Genomic DNA, 23,051 nt, shown 5'->3' with positions numbered 1-23,051 from the left:
AGTATTCAAATATTAAATAATCCCAGCACAGCATGGCGGTGCCCGTGTTAATCCAGACCTGCGACACGTGCTCAGTAATCTGTCAGTAATCTGCGGGCTATTCCTTTCAAATGTAACCATTTGCATCTGTGGATCCGCTGCTTGTTCCCGATCAGAATGTAAACAAAGAGCGGATGGTTCAGATTATTACTGCAGTTCCCATAACTCCCACTGGGTGGCGCTGCACCACTAACATAAACCCACACTAAAGCACCAAACCGGTTTGACTCCGCTAAAGGGATTTAAATCACAGTTGAAACGGCTCGAACCGAATTCCGATTCATTCCTAGCACGTCAAATAGCACCGCGGGCACATTTTACTGTGCTCATAATCAAATACGTTAGGTTAACCAAGAGTTTGTTTGAAATGACTAACTTGACCTGTCCCCCCCCCCCCCCGCTTGTCCACCATTATTGCCGACTGAATTGTTGCAGACTGTTTTATAGCGTTTGTTTCAAGCAGGACGGCGAACTTTAATGACAGAGTCGGGCTCCGAACTCTTCCTATTGGGCAGCAGCTCGCTCAGTCGTGCGTCCGACCGTTTATGCAAATGCGCCGTAGCCGAATATGGACACGGAGGAATGAAATATGGTGGAGGAGGCGAACATGGAGGACCGAGCACCGTGAGTGCGTCGCGGCCGTGTGTGCGTGTGTTGTGTTTTTTTTTTTTTTTTTTTTTTAAGGGGGGGGACAGCGAGATCGAACGTGGATGTACCTCCAGCGGGACGTTTTCAGCCGACAGCGCCGGTGGAAAGTTTTGGATTCGGTTCTCCAGCGCGCCGAAGTCGAGTTAGTTGTAATGCTGTGAGGAGCGACTGTATTTTTTTTCCGGGGGGGGGGGATAAAAAGCAGGGCAGAGGGCTCCAGCCCTCTCAACATCCCGACACGATGCCGTGGGTCAGCGGCAGTAAGCGGAGGGAGAGCTCGGAGCTGCCGCTGCCCGCGGGCTGGGAGGAAGCTCGGGATTACGATGGCAGAGTCTTTTATATCGACCACAACACCCGGCAAACTTCGTGGATTGACCCCAGAGATAGGTATGCTCGAGGCCTGGGGGACGCTGGGAACACTGGGATCGCACTCACACAAACTGGTTTAATTCAAGCTAAACTTGTTTTTGCTGGCAGATGTCAAATGAAGCCAGTTGTGTTTGTGTTCTGGGGGCCGGGGGGACTCCCCACCCCCTGCACCATGACACTGCGAGGATTCTGGGTGTCAGGATGGATCAGATGGGACCTGGCAGCAGTGGGGGGGCTCCCCGCCTCCCCAGGCTGTTCCCATGAGTGCAGGGGATGGATTCGGCCATGGTCACCTAGGGTGCAGCCGCTGCATCACGTTTTCCACTAACATCTTTCCTTAACCGTCTGATATTGTCGTGGCGGCGGGGCCGGCGTTCTGGTGCGGGTCATTATCGTTTCAGCTTGCCTTTAAAAAGTCAACCTGATGTCTGTCTCCAGCCTCTCAGTGTGGCTCCGCAGATTTATGACTTCCAGTGACCTGAAACATTCCTGGTTCGTGCACATAACACAGCGAGCTATTGTTATCCAGCGCTTTTCTTTTTCATACTAAGACACGTCCAGTCCTGTAGTGTGTGTGTCTGTGTCATTTAATGTTGCAGTTCATTCCATGGTGACCTTTTTAAGCGTGTGTGTGTGTGTGGGGTTTTTCTTTTTACTGCACTTGATAATGCAGTTGAAAACTCCAACTCCCAGAAATCTTTGTGAAACTATGTCAGGAATGCTAGTTGGGCCACTGGGAAAGCTGCAAGGATGTGCTTTTTGTGGGGACTGGGATTTCACCAGCCCAGGAGCAGGCTCAACCAGGCATTCACGGCAGACTTTGTGAGATTACTGGGAATTATGGTAAGTATTTAAACTGGGCTGCTTGATGGAAAAACAGCTCGGCGTGTTTGTGGCGCTGTGCGAAGCGCACTCGTCTTGAGCAGATTGCGACAGTAGCCGAGAGTAATCTAGATAAGACATTACACCCCCGCCCCCTCCGGGGGACTTGATTAACCATTGTTGTGTGAGCTGATACAAAACTCATAAGAATACCCTTCTGAAAACACAGCTGGGTGATTTATTAGATATCTCAGTCAGAGGAATGTGTCCTGTCACCACCTGATACAAACCGTCCCAATAAATCGCATCCCAAAGTTGAGCTTGTCCTGTCCTACAACGAGGACGTGAAAATGGTCAGCTGGTGCGTCCTTAAACAAGCGATTTCTCCCCGCCTTCAGATAAACGGACTGTTTGGTGCAGCTCTGGCCCGACGTAGATGGCGGGAGCAGTGATGACAGGTCTTCCATGTCCCACTGTTTGACAGATGTCCTACGCTTGAGTCAAAGAGGGGTAATTTCGGGATTGTTGCTGGGTCTCCAGCGCATGTTGTTGCAGGCCTTCATTGTGGTGGCTGACATGCGTGTAGGCATACTTCAACCACGAGCTGCACGAGATTTAAGAGATACGGTGATTGTCATCGGATTCTTGAGACGCTTTTGTGCGGAATCGGCGAAAGGAGCCTCCGCTAGAGAGAGATAACCGGTTAAACGGATCCAGTTATTAATTTGGGTCGTTGGCTGACAGAAATTCTGGGAACACACGTAGCATTCAGGAATGACCCAAAAAAAACGAGGACATCCTGTATTGAAGAGCTCTTTTCAAACTTTCTTTACGCCTGAATTTGCTCGATTTCCTGATGGGACGCCGCTGATGAAATCCACTGATGTTAACGTTTGACATCCCCCTAAGTGATTCAAATTCTTGACCTTCGCTGTTGTGATTCACAGAGACGGAGGACGGTGTCTAATTGATCGCCAGATCTCTGAGACGTGAACTTGCTGAGCACAAAGGTGATTGTCAGTGCCGCTCTGCCATGGAGCTGCGCAGCAGCATAGTTATGCCCCTCAGCTTCAAGCCTTTTGACGGCGAGGACCGCCGACGTGTCCCGGCCCCGGGGGCGTCCCTGCCGCCTCCTGGGAGAGCTGAAGTGTTCAGCGGGGCTGTTTTGTTACAGCGGTATGAGCGTTATGTTAGGCATGGCCACGCTAATGCCCGGGGGCCCTAACTCGCTGGCGGCCCCAGACGGAGCAGCAGAACAGAGGCAGTTCCCACGTGTCTGCCTCCTCCTCTCCATCACGGGCCCTGTAGGCCTCCTTTATTAGCTCTGTTATGCAACAGCCACGGCCGGCCTGCCGCTCAGCAAAGGGAGGCCTTTATATTTGGTCACAAAGCACACCAAATTCAATTATTCTGGAAAGGGTGAGCTGTGTTTCCAGCACCGAAAGGTTATTCACATGCGCTGAACCCCGCTGTTATTTTGCTTCCCCCAGTGTTTTCATTATGACGGCTCTTTTTTGTCTTTTGGGTGATGATGGGGGGGAAGGTCACCGGCACGCTATCGCTCCGTCCAGTGTCATTTTGCCCTGATGTCGTTTCTGTGTCCTTATTCTTCCATTCCCAGTATGCCTTTGCCCCCCTGTAAACACCTTTACCACGACGCTCTGCAGCATTAACTAATTACCTGATTGGCAGTTGGGGCCGCGGGTCGGCTCTCACGCAGCTCCGTCCAGCTGACAGAATGTAGGTTGGCTTGCGTGTGTTTTTGTATATATATTGTGAAGAATGCTGCCTAAACAGGACATGCCAAACTCAGTGGAACCACCTCCAGCCCTGGACCACCATTGTGTTTTTTTCCCTTCTAAACATCGGCCAATTCTTATTTGAAAAGAAAGAAAAATACGTCACTAACTCTACACATTTGTATGGTTTTTTTTTTTTTTTTTTTACGTGAGCCATCCAAAAACAGCCCAGAATTGTCACGAGTTACCAGTCAAACCAGTCTGCAGCGTCTGTTTGGAGGAAAAAAGATATTTTATGACGTGGTTTCAACGGGACATTCTCATGGATATTAACTTAAAAAGACTTGGTGCTGCTGTGGAGGATTTAATCTGATATGTAAACAAATTAATTATGAATTTTGGTCATTTGTTCAGTTCCCTCCAACATTCTTAGCTGGGAAAAGACGGAAGAAAAAAGGAATTTCACTAATCAGTGTTGGGAACGAGGAGCAGTGATATGACCCGAGTGGTCGGAGCTGCAGGAACAACTGTCAGCGCCTTTAAAATTCAAATTATTATGGGATTCTTAGTGTTGCTGCAAACGCTGACGCTGGATCTTCATTTGTGATCTGTGAAAATCTTTGCAGTAGAAACTATCGCGGTCACATCTGGACTTCAACCGCTTCTCACATGAGTATTTTTTCAACCATATTTCCGTCGCTACGAAGCCGTTCGGCCCCAGTCGGTGGCTAAATGAAGGCGACGCCTCGATGTTTTTAAAAGACGCCTCCCCGCTTATGTTGTTTTGAGCGTTCATCGGGGACATTTGGTGATTTAACATCGTGGTAATGTGTCCACCGAGGTAGATTAGTTTTATTAAAACATTAAAAAAAATGGCGAGGGAATGACATAAGCTCCATTCACACGTGCACCCGGGAGGATTTGTAAGAGAGTTTTTCCAAAGCTGTCTGTTTACACTGGCAGCATCGGGCGAGACTTGATGTAAAACATGGATGTAAATATGGGAGAGTCTGGTGGAGAGGTGGGATTGAGTGGAGAACTCGCACAAAAACCCTCCACTTGGCCTTGATGGATCAGCTCAGCATTGAAGGGGCTCCCAGGAGCTGGGAGGAGGGAGCCAGCGTGATTGAATCAGGATTTAAAATGCTGTTCACATAGAACTCAGGATTACTGTGCATGTGTGAAAAGGCTGCTAATGGGCCCCTTCAGCTTTAGACGATGTCCTCCAAACCTGATCAGATGCACGAGGAGTCTCATTGGGCATTTCTATTAAAATGCATCCTGATGCTGCACATGTGTGAATGGTCCTCATAGTTGTGCGCCCCAGCTCCGCCCTGATCACAAATACAGCACTTCCCATGTGTCCAGATGCCATCTAAATGTACCCAGAGCTGTCTGTCTACTTTTAGGAGACCTATTTCTATAAGAATCGTCACATATCGGGAGACGCTGGGCTGGTGTCCGTCTGTCTGCTGCTCTGATGCTGCGGAGCGTCGGAGAGGCTGGACATGAATGACATTCCTCCTTAAGTTGTTTTTACGTTTCAATTTTAACACAGCGGAATTTGGAGACGTCCGGCACCCCTCTGCAGAAGAGCTAACAGTCGGAGCAGGTGGCGTTGGCGGCGCTTTCCAGAGTTAAAACGGGAAAGTGCAGAATGGCTTCATAAGTGACGACGCCGCTGAAACGCGGAGTCGATTCCTTCGCTTTTTGGGTCGCTCAGGTTCTCATGTCCAGATTTCTCCTAGTTTAACTTGACGGAGCGTCGCTGTTGCCCCTTCTGCGCTTTGCTGCCCAAGAGACGAGGCTGAGGTCGTCTCGGGAGGCTTTTTGACCCCAGCTTTGGCTGAATTCAGGAATGTGGCAGGCGCTCTGTTTACCCTAGCGAACCATACCATAGCGGACAGAGACGTTGAGGAGCTGGTTGATGACCACACCAGACTGGGACCAGTGGCCCAGACTCCAGTTGCGCATGCCATTCCCCTGAAGCGGCCCGTCAAGCGGGCACGGACGGATATGGCGCAGATAGAAATATCTTGTGGGACAGCCCAGAATGTCAAAGATTATTCCAGAATTAGCAAATGTCTTTGACAACTAAATATATTTGGCCGCGGAGCTGCGCGACGCGACAGGGCGCTGCAGCATTGCAGCGCCCCACAGCTGAACATGCTTGTCATTCTGTCGGCCTCTTTTTCTGCTTCCTCTGCCACTAAAACCGGATCTCAGCGAATGTGTAAAATATTTCACTTTGCCTGTCCCCAACTTTAATGTGAGTATTTATACCAAAATTAAAATAGCCCCTTTTACCGAAGATATATTTAAATCTGAATATTCGGGCAGCTGCTGGAACGAAAGGCACAGACGGAGCTTCACCATTAAGACACTTGAGAAAGTCCATTTATAGCTGAGTTCTGTCTTATCAAACTCAACCATATTAAAGGCATTTATTGTGCTTTTTACTCCTTTTAAAACAGTGTCTCAAAATAATGAACTCTTGGTCAAAATGAATGTGATTTAATAATGTTAATCTTAATTCTTTAAAGTTCAGGGTTGAATAACGACAATAAGAACAGGATGCGAAGTTGTCATGGTGACCAATGCTAACATCAGTAGGAGATTTGGAGAAAATGGGCCCCAAATGCCAACCTCGAGAGCAGAAAATGTAAAATAGCAAAGTATGAAGTATGAAATCTGGCGCGATAACCGGGCGCAGCAGTCACACCGACGCTCGGCGACATGACGAAACAAGTTCAGACTCTTTCGCTGGAGCGTTTTATTGACTTTAAACAAACAAACAAATTCAGGTCATTAAACCTCAACAGGCTAAATCACATTTAAGAGTCAAATCAATAGTTTTAGCTATTTTAAAGGGTAAAGTCCTGGAAAACCCAAGAGTTCACAAGCAACCCCCATCCACACACACACACACACCCCCGACTGGACTGGACTAAGCCTTTCAGGTGAAGATGCTCCTGTTCACTCAGGATCACCACGTCAGCCTCGTGGGAATCAGCCAGTCACCTGACTGTGGAGAAAGCCCAGATTGATGAGACGTTTATCAAAAAGCCATGTTGTTTCAAAGAACCCACCGTGTCCATCAGTGCTATTACCTCATGTTTTATCTTTGGTACCGGGCGGTTCTGGGTCACCAGACTGCTGATGTGTGCTGCTCTGGCTCAGCACGCCGATTGTATTCTGAGCCTCCAGAGCTGAGACACGACTCCAAAAAAGCAGCGGCCGTTGTCACAAGACAGCGTAACAAACCAAACAGTCAGGTCTTCAAATTCAGATTGTCCAGACAGGCTTCTCCTCTCACAGGGGCAACGGGAGGGCAGTTGCTGACGGCGCCGACGCCAGGCTTCACTCCTCGTCATCACCCAGTTTCCTTCTTATCGTACATCAAAAGGTCTGCGGTGTTAAACGGGTTAACTCTGTTGTCTCAGAGCTAATCTGTGCTCTCAGTGTCTTTACGTTCGCATATCTTCAACAAACACTTAAAGCAGTCGGGACTATGCCTCTGTTTGCTTTGTCCTTGTGTTTGGCTGCATGAACAAGGCTGGTGTGAGAATCTCTTTTCCACGCTGTCACCACGCCACTCTTGGTGCAGTTAAGCCGTCTAGACGGCCCCTTTTTCTGGATTATGTGTGACTTTATTGCAGAGCTGGAACGATACAATGATTGATTCATCCAGTGGCTTTCAAGCGGAGCTCTCTAGCAGGGTCACAAGATGAGTCTGAGGTCAGGAGATGATCAACGTTTTTTAAAGGGAAAGAATGGAAGCAGTCAGCTCGTAAATTCTGTCTGCTGTTTCGGACGGTTTGTTCTTTCAAATACCTTCATGCCTGTAAAATCCAAGAAGTTCTTGTGGTGGAAGAACTGGCTGTTTTTGTTAAATGGCAGTTTATTTTTAACTATCATTTTTAATGTAATTGCACTCTCGCAAAGTGGATTTTATCGTGGCTATATAGCGTCTCATCCCAGCCCCCTACAGACTGAAGCACAGAGTTGTGTTAAGCTGATTTGCTCTCTGTGATTCTCCATCTGCTATTTCTAAATATGACACACCTCTGATGAAGTTTTGGGTTCATCATATGAGCCTGGTCCTGCTCAAGGTTTCTTCCTGTTAAAAGGGAGTTTTTCCTGGCCACTGTTGCTTGGGGGGGGGCAGGATCTGGGTTTCGGTAAAGCACCTCGAGACAATTCTGATACCAACAGACGTTATAACATTAACTAAAGATGAGCTGAATTGGGAAAAGTCTAAATGAAGGGATGTGTTTTGTGCTTAATATTTAATATACCGTAAGTTTTATTACACTTGAAATCAAAATGAACGCAGCAAATTTGTGGCTAAATCTATGATTCATTAATGAATCTTAAGTACATGACCCATAATTCTGTAACACAAAGCAGCGTGTTAGTGGGGCAATCTACTAAAAATGTGTAAAATACAGAAGGAGTTCATAGATTTCTTTTTTTAATTATTTTTTTCTCTTCTTTCATCATCATTCAGTCAGTCAGTCTATGGCAGCGTTCCTTTCAGAAAGATCCCATTTAATTTCATATGACAATAGACTGTTGATGTCCCTCTTAGCTGTGGTCGGAAGGCTCAGAGTCCTTGTACAACCTATGAGAATTTCCCTGACTAAATTGGGTCAGAATGTGTCTCGGTGCCTCCGTCGCCTGAGGAATGTGGTGCAGAATGCAACAACAACTCTGTAGGTCGTCTTTAAGCCGCCTGCATGCGTGCGTCTGTGGACGCGGGCCTCCTGTCTGCATTGTGGGCATACTGAGGGGCAAAGGTCACTGCCACGGGGCCCAGTTTAGTCTCTGCCGATTGATGGTAATCAGGGAGGTGTACCCGGCTGTCATCAGAGCCAGTTTCACAGTTCCCACGTAGCGTATGTATAGAATAATCTGGCATTATCTGCTTTTTGAGTAAATGAATCTTTTCGAAGGCGGACTCGGTCACATATTCCTTCACTGGCCAAGAACCAGTGACTTTATGGTGTCGCCTATATGACACACGCGGAGCAGATGTTATCCTGTTGTATTAATGTCTGCTTACGTGCGTTTTAAAAGCTGTCGAACACCACAGACCACGTATTTGTGCTTGGTTGATTTCCTCTTTTATTACTTGTAAAAATGGATTATTTTTTTCAATTGCAGAATTAACACAGAGAAACTAAAGTTTGGGAACGAAAGCAACTTTGTAAAAAATGCACACAGATGACCAAACATGTTCGTTGGGTTCCGGGTTCTTCCTCCTCCGTTAACGCTGCGTCACCGCGATCAGTGTTGGATCTGCTAATGACCTTTAAATGGTTTCAGGATCACCAAGCCGCTGACCTTTGCAGACTGCGTTGGCGATGAACTCCCCCTGGGCTGGGAGGAAGTTTATGACCAGCAGGTTGGAGTTTACTACATCGACCACATCAACAGTGAGTACAGCTCCACCAGTCAAGAGACCGCTTGATCGTCCATCCAGACCTTAGCTAGCCGATGCTATGCTGCGTTTAAACATATTTTTTTATTTGAAATGAGATTGAGAGGATGGATGGATGGATCTCCCCTTCACAGAGACAACCCAGATCGAGAACCCGCGCACTCAGTGGCGGCAGGAGCAGGAGCGGATGCTGAAGGAGTACCTCGTGGTGGCCCAGGAGGCCCTTGAAGCCAAGAAGGAGATGTACCTGGTGAAGCAGCAGCGTTTGGAGCTGGCTCAGAAGGAAATGTTGCTCTTCCACGAGCTCTCTGAGGACAATCGCTCCGTCAGCAGCGGTAGGTCACGCCGATGCTGTCCAGTTGTGTCTCACACTCAAATGGGCAGCAAGGTTTAAGGATGAGAACAGTCTGAACCGTGAGGCCCCGGGACCAGTTAAGGTGACTTCAGCTGAACTTATTACCTGCACTATACTATTGGTGTGCTTTTAAGAACTGGTGTGGGGGGGCATTTCTATGGGGGGGGTGCCTCCATTCCCCTTGTTTTCACCCCACCCTGTCTTTCATGCACCTCCACCCAGTTTACCCTCTGACTCCAGCCAGCTGTTACGCTTAGTGTCCAGGGGGTGTCCACGACACCGGACACCCTCTGACTTCACTGTAAAATCACCAACTCGCTGCTGATCCCTCCGTGTCCTGTGTTTTCGTTTCTTCACAGCACTCTCTGGCTCATCCACGAACGCGAAATATGACCCCGACCAAATCAAAGTGGAAATAGCTTGTAGACGAGAGCGGGTAAGTCATTACCAGAGGAGAACAATGGGCTGCAGAGAGGGGCCCTTTAGGATAGAAAAAGGACTTGGGTGTGGCCCCTACAGGATACTGTGGCTCTGGCTCAGGGGCTTTGAGAGGATGAGGATGAGATCAGCATCAAAGGGTCAGGCAGAGGCTAGGTCACTGCCTCACAGGGGCCACGGTGGACGTTATTCGTCCCAACGACCGCGTGAATGAGGCTGTTTCCATCATGAAGTCTGAGAAGCTGACCTTGAGGTTACAGCACATCTGATGAATCCATGCTTCTCGGACGAGTCCTTCAAATTTTTGGGATTTAAATTCACCGCTAAGAGCCACAACAGCCATAAATGTGGGCGTAATTACGGCTCGGTGGCATTCGCAGGGCCCAGACCTTGGATTTTAAACTGTTTGATCCAGTTAAATCTCCCCAAAATCCCCGCGAGAGATTTTAAATCGAACATTTCCTCCAGCCGAACAATGCGTTTGATTCCACTGGGAACGCCGCGGCACAGTTCAGAAGTATCTGCTGAGAACACAATCCTTCTCTATTTTTAACATCGTTGTTCACAATCAAGCCAGACAGGAAGTCGGACACAGAAATCGGGTGCATTTTCAAAATAAAACGCACCTTACACTGACAGATTTAACCAGCCAACTACCTATTCATACTGAAAGATGTATTAAAAATAGTTTTTCAAAGACCCACTCTGGATATTGGCGTCACCGATGGTCACGCCTCTTGGATTAATGTATTTGCTAAGAATTCCCAGACCGTATTTTCCTCGCTCCCAACAGCTCCTCCAGAAGGAGACATGGGAAAGCTGAAGCGTCCACAGTCCTGCTTCAGCTTTGCGGATGCGTCAGCGCCCGTCTGTCCCCTCTCACTCTCATCATTTATTAAAAAGCTCCTTTGAGATTTGAAATTGCAGCAGCAGCGCTTCTAATGGCTGCTTGATTATTGCTCTGAAAATGACCAAAGATATTATTCCACTCAGTCGCGTCCTTTAGTTTGGCCTCTTTTCAACTCTCGGGGTGGCTCGCGGCTTCCAGAAATATTAGAACATCTCATCACAGACATTAAAGCGTCCGCGTGTTTCAATGCAAACGCCGGCGCGTTTCTGGCCCGCTGCACAGATTTTATGCTCCGTCTGCGACGCCATAAAGATGCTTGTTGTGCCCCGGTGTAACCGTAGCCAAGCATTCCTGCACAGTCATGACTAAGCGCTTTTGGCAGGTAGTGGTGAGAGAAGCCCATTGTGCGCCATGGTAACCTGCTGCTCGGCCTTGTGTCCACAGCTCTCCAGACTGAAGCAGGAGCTGGCCCAGGTGAAGCAGGAGCTGCATTACAAGGAAATGGGGGTGGAGACCCTGCAAGAGTGAGTGTTCCTCTACTTCCATAACCTCGGCCCACCCTTCCTCACACGGGCACCCTCTCTTTCCTAAAACACCCAGCTCTGCGGCTCCCCGCCCAGCAGCCTTTTCCCTTCTTCTTCTGTCTTTCCCACAGGATTTGATGTCATCCTCAATCTTTAATTCTCTCTGGTTGCGTCTTATTGTCCCAAACAAAGTTAAATCTGGAATCATTCACTTCAGAGGTTTGAAACACCGATTAATCTTTAGTTTTGTACTGCAGAAGTGACGTCTGATTTTACCGTAGCTCGTGTTGTTATTGTAGCACACAGCTGGGGGGGGGGGTAACAGAATGGCTCTAAAATTCATGTTGGAATTACAAGCTCCACCTTTTGGAAAGGGGAAAAAAGTAAGCGTTTCAGAAAAGAAATGGGAGGGTTTTTTTTGTATGGAAAAGGGGGGCTCCACCTCAGGAAGAGGATGCACCAGTGGAGTGCAGGGAGCCAAAGCTCAGCCTGCAGAGGAAGTTGCTCCACGGCGAGGGGAGGGGGGGTGGGGGGTGGGCCTGAGAGCAAGTTTCAAAAACACAGAGATATCTGGCAGCAAATTCCTTTGCACTTCCTGAGTCCTGCCGAAGAGTCCCTTATCTCTTAGATAATATACAACTCTAGTGATTCCCAGAATAGCCGGTAGAATATACAGCTTGCAGAAAACATGGCCGCATCCTCCCCTGTGTGTGTGTGTGTGTGTGTGTGTGTGTGTGTGTGTGTGTGTGTGTGTGTGTGTGTGTGTGTGTGTCCTATTGTTTTCTCTGTTGGCCTGTAGATCTGAAGCCAGAAAGGACCCAACGGCTGTTGTTTTTCCAAACTCAGCAATATAGCCGATTGACCGGGTCAGATCGGTTAAAGCGGCCAAAATTGTCACCGTGTAACTTTAAAAAAAAAAACAAGTGAGGGAATTTTGTGGGGGTTGTGTGTCCACAAATGTCTGTTCAGGTCTGACCGTCACACACTTCCAAACATTTGCTTGTGTGTATCTATTTCTTGTGTGAATTGGGAATTTAAAGAATACAGGCCACATCAGACCTGGGTGCTGGGGGGGGTGGGGGTGGGGGGGTGTTGGGAAGCATCTAAATTGCCAGGCTGTGCCAATGGGTGGGGCGGGACAAAGCAGACCTTGTTTTGGGAGGAAAAGGCAGGGTCGGGTGGATGAACAGTACCTGCTGTTGTAGGAGAGTGAAGGAAGTGGGCTGCGGTGAGAGCGGGGGCCACGTGCCAGGCCCCGCGATGGAGGAGGCACCATGCCGCGCCCCCCCGTCCCACCCCCCCACCACACACACGCACCCACCCAATCCCCTCCTCATACTTTAATACCCACAATGATGTTAATGATGTTTGTTCTAATCTAAAGAGACAATCAAATAATCTGGGGGGGGGGGGACTTTTTTTCCCAGTCTTTCCACATTTAAGTACCGGCGGCTCCATTTAGTGGGCTCTTACATGCAGTGGCAGTATTTTATAACTGACTGCAGATGAGAAAATACCACGCGAGCAGCTCTTGATTGTTACCTCCCACACACAAATACTTCAGACGTTCCTCTGATGCTCGACCGTGTGACTTATTTCCTGCTGACCTGGTCCCAATATAACGCCCCCACCCTCTTACCAGTTAAGTGAGCAAGAAATGTCCTCTTTCGATTCCGGAGTCATGCGCAAACTATAAATGGATGAATGCATTTTTAGGCAGCACCCAAATAAAATCCTTTTTCTGAATAAGACGAGGTATTTTAGCACTCAAATGTTGTCTGGGGGGGGGGGCACACAAAAAAAAACAACCTAATTTTGATGTGTTATTGTAGCAGCAAGCAGATGCTTGTCCTGTCATGGTTGGTATTGTTGGTGTAATATAAGTTTAGGTTTATATCCTTTACCTACCTAAGAAAAGCGAGGGGAGTTAAATTACCGCACAACACTTTACGTGCTCAGGGGGATTTTTAAATGTCTTTAATTAGTTTAAAACTCTGATTAAACAGAAAGGAGGGAAGCCAAGTAAAGGGAATCACGAGAGAACATCCCACACAAACTCATTTGTACTATAATTCTATGTAATTGACGCTCACGAGAGCCCCGGAAGACTCAAGTCCCATATAATAACCAGCATTTGTGCCTGTTTCACTTTAATTACCCTTTAATTTTGATTGATGGGGATTGGTCAGGCGTGTGTTTGTGGTTCCAGGATCGACAGGAAGATGTCCTGCAGCCAGACGAACTACAAGCTGGACGAAGCTCAGGCCATCTGCAGCGAGCTGTGCAGCATCAAGAAGGCCATCAGCACCGGCGAGAAGGAGAGGCAGGACCTCATCCAGGTACGGGCCACCTCACCTGACTCCTCAGACACTCTCTGCTGACCTCTAGTGCCAGTTCACCTCTGCAGATGCTGCGGTGTCACAACAAAACACATTTGCGTTGTGGACTGTGACACAAGTGATGTGACGCCAGTCTGCACTTTTAGAGCCATTTCACACTTGAACTAACTTCTTTGGCTCTCAAGGATTGTTGGTTTATTTTATGGCGACTGTGTCCCGCAGAGCCTTGCGAAGCTGACGGTGAACTTCCAGAGCAGCTTGTCTATCTGCGACTCGGCCAGCGAGGTGGCGAACAGCACTGGAAGCGCTGGGGACTCGTGCAATCTGCAGCAATACTGTGACACTGGGTGTCAGACTGACATCATGGGAGAGGTAGGAGGCGCTGCTGCAGCCCCTCGCCGGAGAGGAGCTAAGCCACGTCGCTATATTACCTCCATCCTTGCAGATTTTAGTCCTCCTGTCAGCCACATCCCTCACTGACTTCTTTTGGTTCGTCTCTTTCAGTACGGTCCCCAAGATTCCTCACATTTGTTAGACAAAGTGAAAGTCAACTGGCAATATGAAGAAGCTAAGAAAAAGTAAGTTCTGCTGGTCATCCTCATCGGCCGTAGAGCTGTGTCAGCAGGCGTGACCCACTCCCGAGCCCTGCCCGCCCCGGCAGGAAGGCGCGTTATGTGTAGTATTGGCGCCGGCGGCCGTGGCTGCCGAGTGATGTCTGGCCAGGAATGACCTGGGTGGTCACATTCTTCCCTGGCCACACTGATGCTGCTGCTGCTGACTGTGCTGCCTTTGTGCGAGCAGCCAGAGAACCTGCCGCCCGCCGCCCGCCTCCATGCACGACCCGATTCTCCCCAAGGCGGTTGAACGCAAACACGCCCCGGTTAAATATATCCTCACTCGCACTAAAGTGCCGCTTGAATCGAAGAGAGGCCGGAGTCCTCGTCAATAATTCTAGGCGAGTGTGCGCTCCAGCTGCGAAGAGTCGCCCTGATATTATCCAGGACCGAGCTGCTGCATCACCAGTGCATGACATCAGGGTGGGAAGAGACCTGTGGAAACTCGCATTCTCTGTCCCTGAGTCACATAAACAGAGTTAGTTAATCAGAGCCGAGGCCTGGCTTCAACTGCGACGCTGACTCGGCAGCCGCAGGTCGCTGCAGCGAGCCGCCGCTATCAGAGCCGCTGCGTCGAGCGTCCGATTGGCTCGGCGTTGCGTCGAGCGGATTCTGCCGTGTTGCTGCAAACGCCGAGGCTGTGGTTAACAGGATCCCGAGCGAAGACTCGGCAAGACACAAACATGTTGTCAACAGGTCTGTTTATAGACTGATACAGTCACATCATTAGTTAGTGCCTCAGAATTCTTTTTACCAAGAAGTGCCAAGACAACATTCCAATAACATCATGGCCCCCAAAAAAGTTTAAATTGAAGTTAGAAAAATGTGAATATTGGGATTTCATTTTTTTGTGATGCATCACTTTGGTCTTATTTACACATAAATGTAAGAAACTTTTTTTTTTATTAGGTTCTATATAATAATGTTGATATGTAATTTGTTTCGTCCTCCAAATCCGAGGCCATGGTTCTCGACCGGAAAAAGGTGGAGTGCCTTCTCCGGGTAAAGGAGGAGATCCTGCCCCAAGTGGAGGAGTTTAAGTACCTCGGGGTCTTGTTCACGAGTGAGGGAAGAATGGAGCGGGAGATCGACAGGCGGATCGGTGCGGCTCTCTGCACCGGTCCGTAGTGGTGAAGAGAGAGCTGAGCCGAAAGGCGAAGCTCTCGATTTACCGGTCGATCTTCGTTCCTACCCTCACCTATGGTCATGAGCTTTGGGTAATGACCGAAAGAACAAGATCACGGGTACAAGCGGCTGAAATGAGCTTCCTCCGTAGGGTGGCTGGGCTCTCCCTTAGAGATAGGGTGAGAAGCTCTGCCATCCGGGAGGAGCTCGGAGTAGAGTCGCTGCTCCTCTGCGTTGAGAGGAGCCAGATGGGGTGGCTTGGGCATCTAGTCAGGATGCCCCCTGGACGCCTCCCTGGAGAGGTGTTTAGGGCATGTCCCTCCGGTAGGAGACCCCCGGGAAGACCCAGGACACGTTGGAGAGACTATGTCTCTCGACTGGCCTGGGAACGCCTGGGGATCCCTCCGGATGAGCTGGAGGAGGTAGCTGGGGAGAGGGAAGTCTGGGCCTCTCTCCTTAGGCTGCTGCCCCCACGACCCGACCCCGGATAAGCGGTAGAGAATGGATGGATGGATGGATGTAATTTGTTGCTTATAACTATGGGTAAAAACAAATTTGGGATATTGAACACAGCTTGAGAGGACAGCCTGAGTGGCTACAGACATCTGTGTTTAATGTTGAAGTTGTGTAACTTCAAAAAAACGAAATCTAAACACATCCTTTGCTGCGGCGGCGTTCTCTCCTTTCTATAACGGCGGAGATGGCTCACTCAAGCACAAGCACGTGATGCGTCTCAGAACCAAAATCGAACCAGACTCATCGGCATCCTTAGGTTCTCCCTATCCCCCCGCCAGCCTGATGCCATCACCTGCTACCCACGAACCGCTGGAACGATGCCGTCTTGTGTTTGGGAGCTTAAGCACAACATTTCCTGGTCTACCTGCATAACATCAGGATGCCGAGACATATTTTCTACGGTCAAAAACCTCTTTTAGTCTCGTTTTACCGAACCTCGATTGTCCGTTCTTTGCCGTCCCCGTAGAGTGCAGAGTATCCAACATCAGCTTGCACAGCTGGATAGCGAGAGTTGGTCAGGACGGGCCGAGGCGGATCGGGATCGAGACTTCATGCAGCTCCTGCGAGAAAAGGAGGCCCTCCTGCAGGACATCATCCTGGTCAGCAAACAGCAGCACTGTCCGCAGACGCTGCTGCAGCTGGAGGAGGAGCGCTCCAGGCTGGAGGAGGAGGTCCAGAGGGCCCACAGCTCCCAGAGCCAGGGGGCCAATCAGAGGTGAGGACCACGACAATGTCTGGCTAAGGCTTTCTAAGGGTCACACCAAGCACCGGTGCATCTCATGACAGGATCCTGCAGCAGGAGAAGAGGAGAGTGTTGCTGAGGCAGCTGGAGGAGGCCACTCGCATCACCACGTACCTTCACACCCAGCTGAGGAGGTGCTGCTCTGGCTCCGGCTTCTAAATGTCCATTTCTGTTCTCCACTGTGCCTGTATCTTCTCTGAAGCACGTTTGCTCCTGTTTCTGCAGTCTGTCAGCCAGTTCTCTGACTGTATCCTCCAGCAGCAGTCGTGGATCTCTGGCCTCCAGCAGGGGGTCGCTGGCGTCCAGCAGAGGCTCTCTCAGCTCCATCAGCTTCAGTGATATTTATGGCGTGCCCCAGTACGAACGCCACGACCCCGCCGGGGAGCCGCTGGACCCCCACCTGCGTTATCTTCTGCCACTGGAAACCATGTCCAGAGACAGCTCTGTGTTCAACCCTGAGCCCCTGAACCACGGCAAAACCAAGCGTTCTCACGACACGCCGCAGTCCCTGGCCTCCCTCTCCTCCCGTTCGTCCCTGTCCTCCCTCTCGCCCCCCAGCTCTCCCATGGACACGCCCTACCACTCTGCCCCCCCGGACTGCCCTCTCACACAGATGACAGAGGAGTACATGGAGCAGGCAGCCCGGGGCCTGTTGGAGGGGCTGCGGGTCCAATCGCAGACGCTGTCCCACGGCGCCATGCTGAGCGACGGCACGGTAAACGTGCATCAGCTAGACAACAAGAGTCACCGAGACAGCGGGCCCTCCGGGACCTTCACCTCTGCAGGCAAGTGGCGTCCAGCGGAGGCTTTTGCTCATGGATGAAAGGATCTGCTGACTAATGGTGCGTGTGCACTGTGTGTTTGACTCAGGAGTCACTCTGAGGTGCAACAGTGGGAACAGGAGTGGCAGGAGAGCCAGGAGGGTCTCAACAGGCGTGTCTGAAGACGCTCTGGCCACGGACAGTGGGGTCTTCGAGGCCTGGGGCAGAAGGTGAGAGGAGGGCTGCTCCGATGGCTGCACCCAACACACCGAAGAAAGGCAAATGAACCCAGAACGCGACTGTTCGTTTTCTTTTTCCCACCAGAGCTGAAGAGTCTGATGAGGTGTCCTACATGAAAGAGTTGACCTCTGTGAGTGAGCCCACCCAGATCCAGCTGGGGCTGCTGTAAGTTACTTACAGACTCTGTACAACTGCTCACAGGTTGAACAGCATGTTCACACCCATGCATGCATGACAAAGACAGCTTATAGTTAGCTTTATCAAACTCATCCCAATTTAGGTTTGCATTAGATTGGCTGAAGGGTGGAAAAGAACCAGAACTAACGAATGACGCTGCTTCCTGAATGTGTGTAGGAGGAGTTATTCACTAGTGATAAGAGACGAATGTCTTATCAGATTTTAGATTGCAAATGAGTAGCTCTTCTTCTTTCCATTAAAATATTGGGGGGGTGAAACCAGTAAGATGACTTTGTGTATCTTCCAGGTGGGAGTCCGGCTCGCAGTCTCTGCGACTACATCTGCTGCAGCTCAAAGGTTTAAGCAGGTCTAATGTGAGGGACGGCCATAAAGTGTGAGTTTCTCCACAAGGGTGAATTAAGGCTGCGTTTCTGCAGACACACACAAGTTCCCCTGTGTAGCTAAAGACAAAACTCATAGATTTCCAAAAGAAATAAATTAACCATACTGAGGAATTGGGGTTCCGAACCCAACGCTTTGTTTTGCTTGTTGCTCCGCCTGTAAAACGAGGTACCGCGACTGTTCCCTGCCTGTGCAGGTACGTGAAGGTACACCTGCTTCCACTGGACGCCAGCAGGGCCTGTGCGTTTTACTGCTGCACAGCGTTGGAGCCACAGAACCAGATGAGTTTCAATGAGGGCTTCTGCATTCCTGTCCCAGCGAACACCCTGGCGGTGTGCGCTCTGCAGCTCTCTGTCTGCTCGCTGGGACCTCAGGCTCAGGAGGAGCTACTGGTAGGTCCGACAGCCTGGCCGTGCAGGCCTTTGGGGCAGCAATTTGGACAGAACAGGACTGTTCTTGGACAGCCCAAATGGAGTTTTTCCCTGCATATAGTGACTCTTTCTGTGTTTGTGAAGGGTACAGCCCAGGTGAGCCTGGCAGACTGTGAGGGAAGCGTGGAGATGGTTTACCACTGGCTGCGAGTGCAGATGCTGAGTGGGCCGGAGTTTCCCAAATATGAACAGAAGAATCTGAGCCACCGCAGACACCATGACAGCCAGGAGGATGAGCAAAGGCCCAGAACGATGGTAAACAAATACACCGAACTCATGATGATAGTCGGAAGGTTGTGTTGAAATAAGGCCGCGTAGCATCATCATCATCATTGTGATGAAAATGTTGCAGGTTTACAGTAACAAAAAAAAATTCAGTTTTTCTATTGCGTGCGTCAACGCCCTCACAGTTAAGTACAAATACCAACACAGGCATTAGTCACCTGAGAGCTGGGATCTGATCCCAGCAGGCTGAACTAACCCAACTGGTCCTGTTGTGTAAATAACAGTGCTGTTTATCACGCCGAGCGTTGTCAGCGTTCTTCTCTCATGCCCGACATTCTGGTGCATCACACGAACTTACTCACAGTCAAAGCTGCTAGCATCTACCGCCCTGTTAGAGGGATTTATTTTCAAGGTCTTAAACCCAAAGAGCTTTTAATTTGTGTAATATTTTCTGGAAGTAAAAGTACGGTACAGATTTCTTCTCGCGTTTATATTTTGCTATTAGAAAATCTCCCCTCCTGTAGAAATGGGCCGCAGTGGATAAAAACGCTTTGTGAAACGCAACCAGTTGTTGTAGAACTTGGCGAGACTTGGTTAAAGTTAAATGTTGATTAAAACTACTAAAAGTACTGATCAGAGGGGAGGAATTCAAGCTTCCTCTGTGATGTCACAGGACACTGTATGCAGTCTGATGTCGCGCGCCACCGCCACCCACATAGAGGAGCGAGAGTCGGAGCTGGAGCTGCAGAGGCTGGACAGGAAGGACGAGCCAGGGGAGAGGTCATCGGAGAGGTGCCAACACCCACCTGAGCGCAGGTCCTGGCGTCTCGTGCACACAGTTGATAACAGGGTGTTTTCCAGGAGCTGGCAGGCAGAGTCGGTGGACAGCGGCTGCAGCAACAGCACGGCGTTCGCAGGTGCGTGCTCCGAAGGTCTGTGCGGAGAGGGCCTCTGCATCGCCACTGGGGGGCGCTGTGACCGGAGCGTCGGCAAACTGTCCGCGATGAAGGTAACAGTCGGCAGCGCACATCTGAAAACACGCCAGCGGCCACACGCGTGAGGGCGTCCATCTTTGGATTGCAGGTGGAGAAGGCCACCATGACGGAGGGTTTGTTCCCAGAGCCGGTCCGAGTCCGGCACAAAGAGAGGGGCGGGCGCTGGGGTCATGCCTCGCCCTTCATGCGTGGCAGCACCATCGTCCGCTCTCAGACCTTTTCTCCCGGTGCGCGCAGTCAGTATGTCTGCAGGGTGAGTTATTAGTGTAGCTTTGCAGGCTTTTCATGCATTTTCCTGCGTCCTATCTTCTTTTATGGTCTGGATGAGGTCTTGTATTGAAAATGAACTCTGATCATTTTGCGGCAGATAGTAGTCATGTGGAAGTGCACCTAAGCTAAAGCAGAAAGCAAAAAGGGCGCAAATCCATCAGTGAACAGCAGATTCTGAATTTAGTGATTCAGCTCAAAGACTGTCTCAATAGGCTGAACATTATTTAACAGTGTGAGGCTTAAAATGAATCTGCCTTATTACAGTTCAGCGTTTCTGTCCAGGATTAAGGTGCATTTTGTCTTTCAGTTGTACCGCAGTGACAGCGACAGCTCGACTCTCCCCAAGAAATCGCCTTTTGTCAGGAACACTTTGGAAAGAAGAACGTTGAGATATAAACAGGTTCAGTCTTTTATTTAGTCTCACATTTGTTTCGGGAAGTGGTAAAAATCCAGTTTCTGATGTATTTGTGTGCGAGCAGCAGTCCTACCGCTCCTCCCTGGCTGAGCAGCCGACCCGTACCTCCCTGGACCTGGAGCTGGATCTCCAGGCCTGCAGGACACGTCAGAGGCAACTGATGGAGGAGCTGAACACTCTGAGGGAGCTCAAGCTGCGACTGGAGGAACCACAAGCCAGGGAGGGGCCCGAGCTCCCCCACTGGGCCCTGAGGGACGAGCGATTTCGCTGCCTCCTCAGAGAGGCCCAGAGACAGGTGAGTTAGCAGGTATTTTACAAGATGTCCGCCTCAGCCTGCAGCACTAACGCTCTGGTCCCCCCCGGCTGACAGGCCAGCCAAAGCAAGCAGGAGCAACGGCAGGAGGAGGCGGCAGAGAGGAGGCTGAGGAAGGCCTCCAAGGAGGTTCTGCAGATGAGGGGGCAGAGCCAGAAAGAGCCTCTGCCGGTGCAAACGTTCAGGTGGGGCTTTCGATGTTTTTGATCAGTGTGAGGGAATAACTTCTGTTATCACAGCGGGGAGCCGTGACGTGGCCCAGAGCTGCGTGGGTTCAGGAGATGACCACAAAATTAGCACCCACTCGCAAATCCTATGGTTATAATACGATGGTGTTGTAGTTATAGGTTAAATTACACCAAATACAAAGTTCAGCTAAAGGTACCGCGTTGAAAATGAGTTAGCCTTGTGAATCAAAGTAATTGTTCTGTTTAGACCTGCAGACATGTAGTGCATCATCCCAGCCAATCTGCAGTGTTCATATCTCCTAATCGGGGTCATAAAAATATAATCAGATACAAATGTTTGACTTAAAGGTCAAATTCTGAAAGAAAACAGTGAATAGCTTATTTATAGCCCTCACAAAGCTCACACTTGTCCTTATATCTTTCTGAGGACTTTCATAGACACAATGCGTTCCCCAGCTCCCTACCCTTACTCTAACCCTCCCAACTAACCCCCCAACCCTGACCTAAACCTAAACTCAAACCCAATTCGAACCTTTAAACCAACTCCTAACCATCAGTCGGTGCTTTGAAGTTGTGAGGACCAATCAAAATGTCCTGACTTTTGCTAGAAGGATGAGTATTTTTTATCAGATGTAGTTTGAGCTATTTCACTGCTGCTTCGAATGACCTTGAAGTCACATATGAGGGTTGAGAGGTTGTTGAAGATCAATGTAAGACGGAAGGAAGTAAGAATAACGTCTAAAAACTTGCATTTGAAAGCCTTTCAGTGTTTGAGGCTTCAGAGAATGTTGTTCTTTTCCTGGTCTGCAGAGAGAAGATGGCGTTTTTCACCAGACCAAGGTTCAACATACCTCCTCTCCCCGCCGATGATGTTTGAGAGCTCGTCTCTGTATGATCACACATGAAGTAAACGTCAAAGTGTTGGAGCTGATGAAGTACAAAGTTGTTTCCACCGAGGACACAAGCAGGGCGACCCAGATGTTGGCGATGATTAACAAGGTTTCCACGCGTTCAGAGGTTTGAGCGCGGACCTTCCGGAGATGAACGCGCAGATATCGGCTGTTGGTTTCCTTTGTGAGGAAGACGCTCTTGCCAGGAAGCGCTTCTCTTTACTCCTCTGAGTCGCTCCTGTTGTTTGTGCTTAAAGAAAAACCACGCGCTGGAGGACGGGAACAAGAGTTTGGATAAATTCACCGTACTGTAACTTATTTTATAGTACCTTTCCTTGAAGGAAATAAAACGATAACGCTTTCTGCTTTTCGTGTATTTTGTAGCTTTGAACAAATAGCACTTGCAATGTTTTTACATACAGTTAAATGGAATTATTGTCCTTTTTCCCCCCCTTTACCTAATTCTTAAGAGTTATTTACATAAAAGGTCACTTTGTAATCCACTTTTATTACAGATGTCTTTTGTTATGTTATTAAAATTAATATTATTTCATGTACTTTTCAATATGTGGATGAATATATGAAACACTGTATTCAGATTTTTTTTTTTTAATGATGTCTGTATGAACATCTGCAGTGTTACCTCTCGTGAAGATAAAGATCATTAAACCACGCCGTGATGGTGCTTGTTTTAATTGCCTCGGGCATCAGCAGCCGTTCACTCAGGATTTATTTCGCTCTTCACGCGAATGACCACTTCCTGCACGTGCAGACCTTTTCTGCCGGTTGCAGCCTCAGATGTGATGTTTCCACCAGCCAGAAACGTGATGACCCATTTCAGTCAATTCTTGAGAAGTTGCCGTGCTCGGCAGACGCACGTCAGCTAATACGACATCCTGTTTGAGGTTTTCCCTTGCACACAAGCCGCCAGTATCTGGAGACTCGCTCCTTCTCAGAATGCTCGTTAATCAACCTCGAGAAGCAACTTTCAATACACGGAGTCATCGCGTGGATTTAAGCTAAACTGTTATTACAACCTGTTATTGTGACGACCAGATCAACTGATTGTGTATCTGTAGCATTCTGAATCCCCCACAATGTGCATTCTGGTCATATGACCCCATATGACATTAATGATTCAGTGAAAAACATGTACTTTAATTGCATTGTGTTTTGTTTTT

The 23,051-nt window shown here is 49.2% G+C and overlaps 1 protein-coding gene across 1 annotated transcript; it reads left to right on the top strand.

The window, feature by feature from the left end:
* Nucleotides 1-566: 566 nt before the first annotated feature.
* On the top strand, nt 567-22,542 carry wwc3 (WWC family member 3). Its single transcript, XM_011614509.2, has 23 exons — nt 567-1,074; nt 8,946-9,055; nt 9,195-9,395; nt 9,775-9,851; nt 11,148-11,227; nt 13,437-13,566; nt 13,789-13,938; nt 14,071-14,144; nt 16,288-16,536; nt 16,608-16,697; nt 16,789-17,348; nt 17,434-17,554; nt 17,649-17,729; nt 18,049-18,135; nt 18,340-18,535; nt 18,659-18,829; nt 19,473-19,591; nt 19,661-19,808; nt 19,883-20,047; nt 20,372-20,464; nt 20,544-20,774; nt 20,850-20,977; nt 21,791-22,542. Exons 1-23 carry the CDS (start codon nt 929-931, stop codon nt 21,855-21,857), a joined length of 3,474 nt encoding a protein of 1,157 aa, XP_011612811.2. The 5' UTR covers nt 567-928; the 3' UTR covers nt 21,858-22,542.
* The last annotated feature ends 509 nt before the right edge of the window (nt 22,543-23,051 follow it).

Source organism: Takifugu rubripes, chromosome 20 (assembly GCF_901000725.2).
Source record: "Takifugu rubripes chromosome 20, fTakRub1.2, whole genome shotgun sequence".
Lineage (NCBI taxonomy): Eukaryota > Metazoa > Chordata > Actinopteri > Tetraodontiformes > Tetraodontidae > Takifugu > Takifugu rubripes.
The sequence above is the reverse complement of the archived record's forward strand: the minus strand, read 5'-3'. Positions and strand labels throughout refer to the sequence as shown.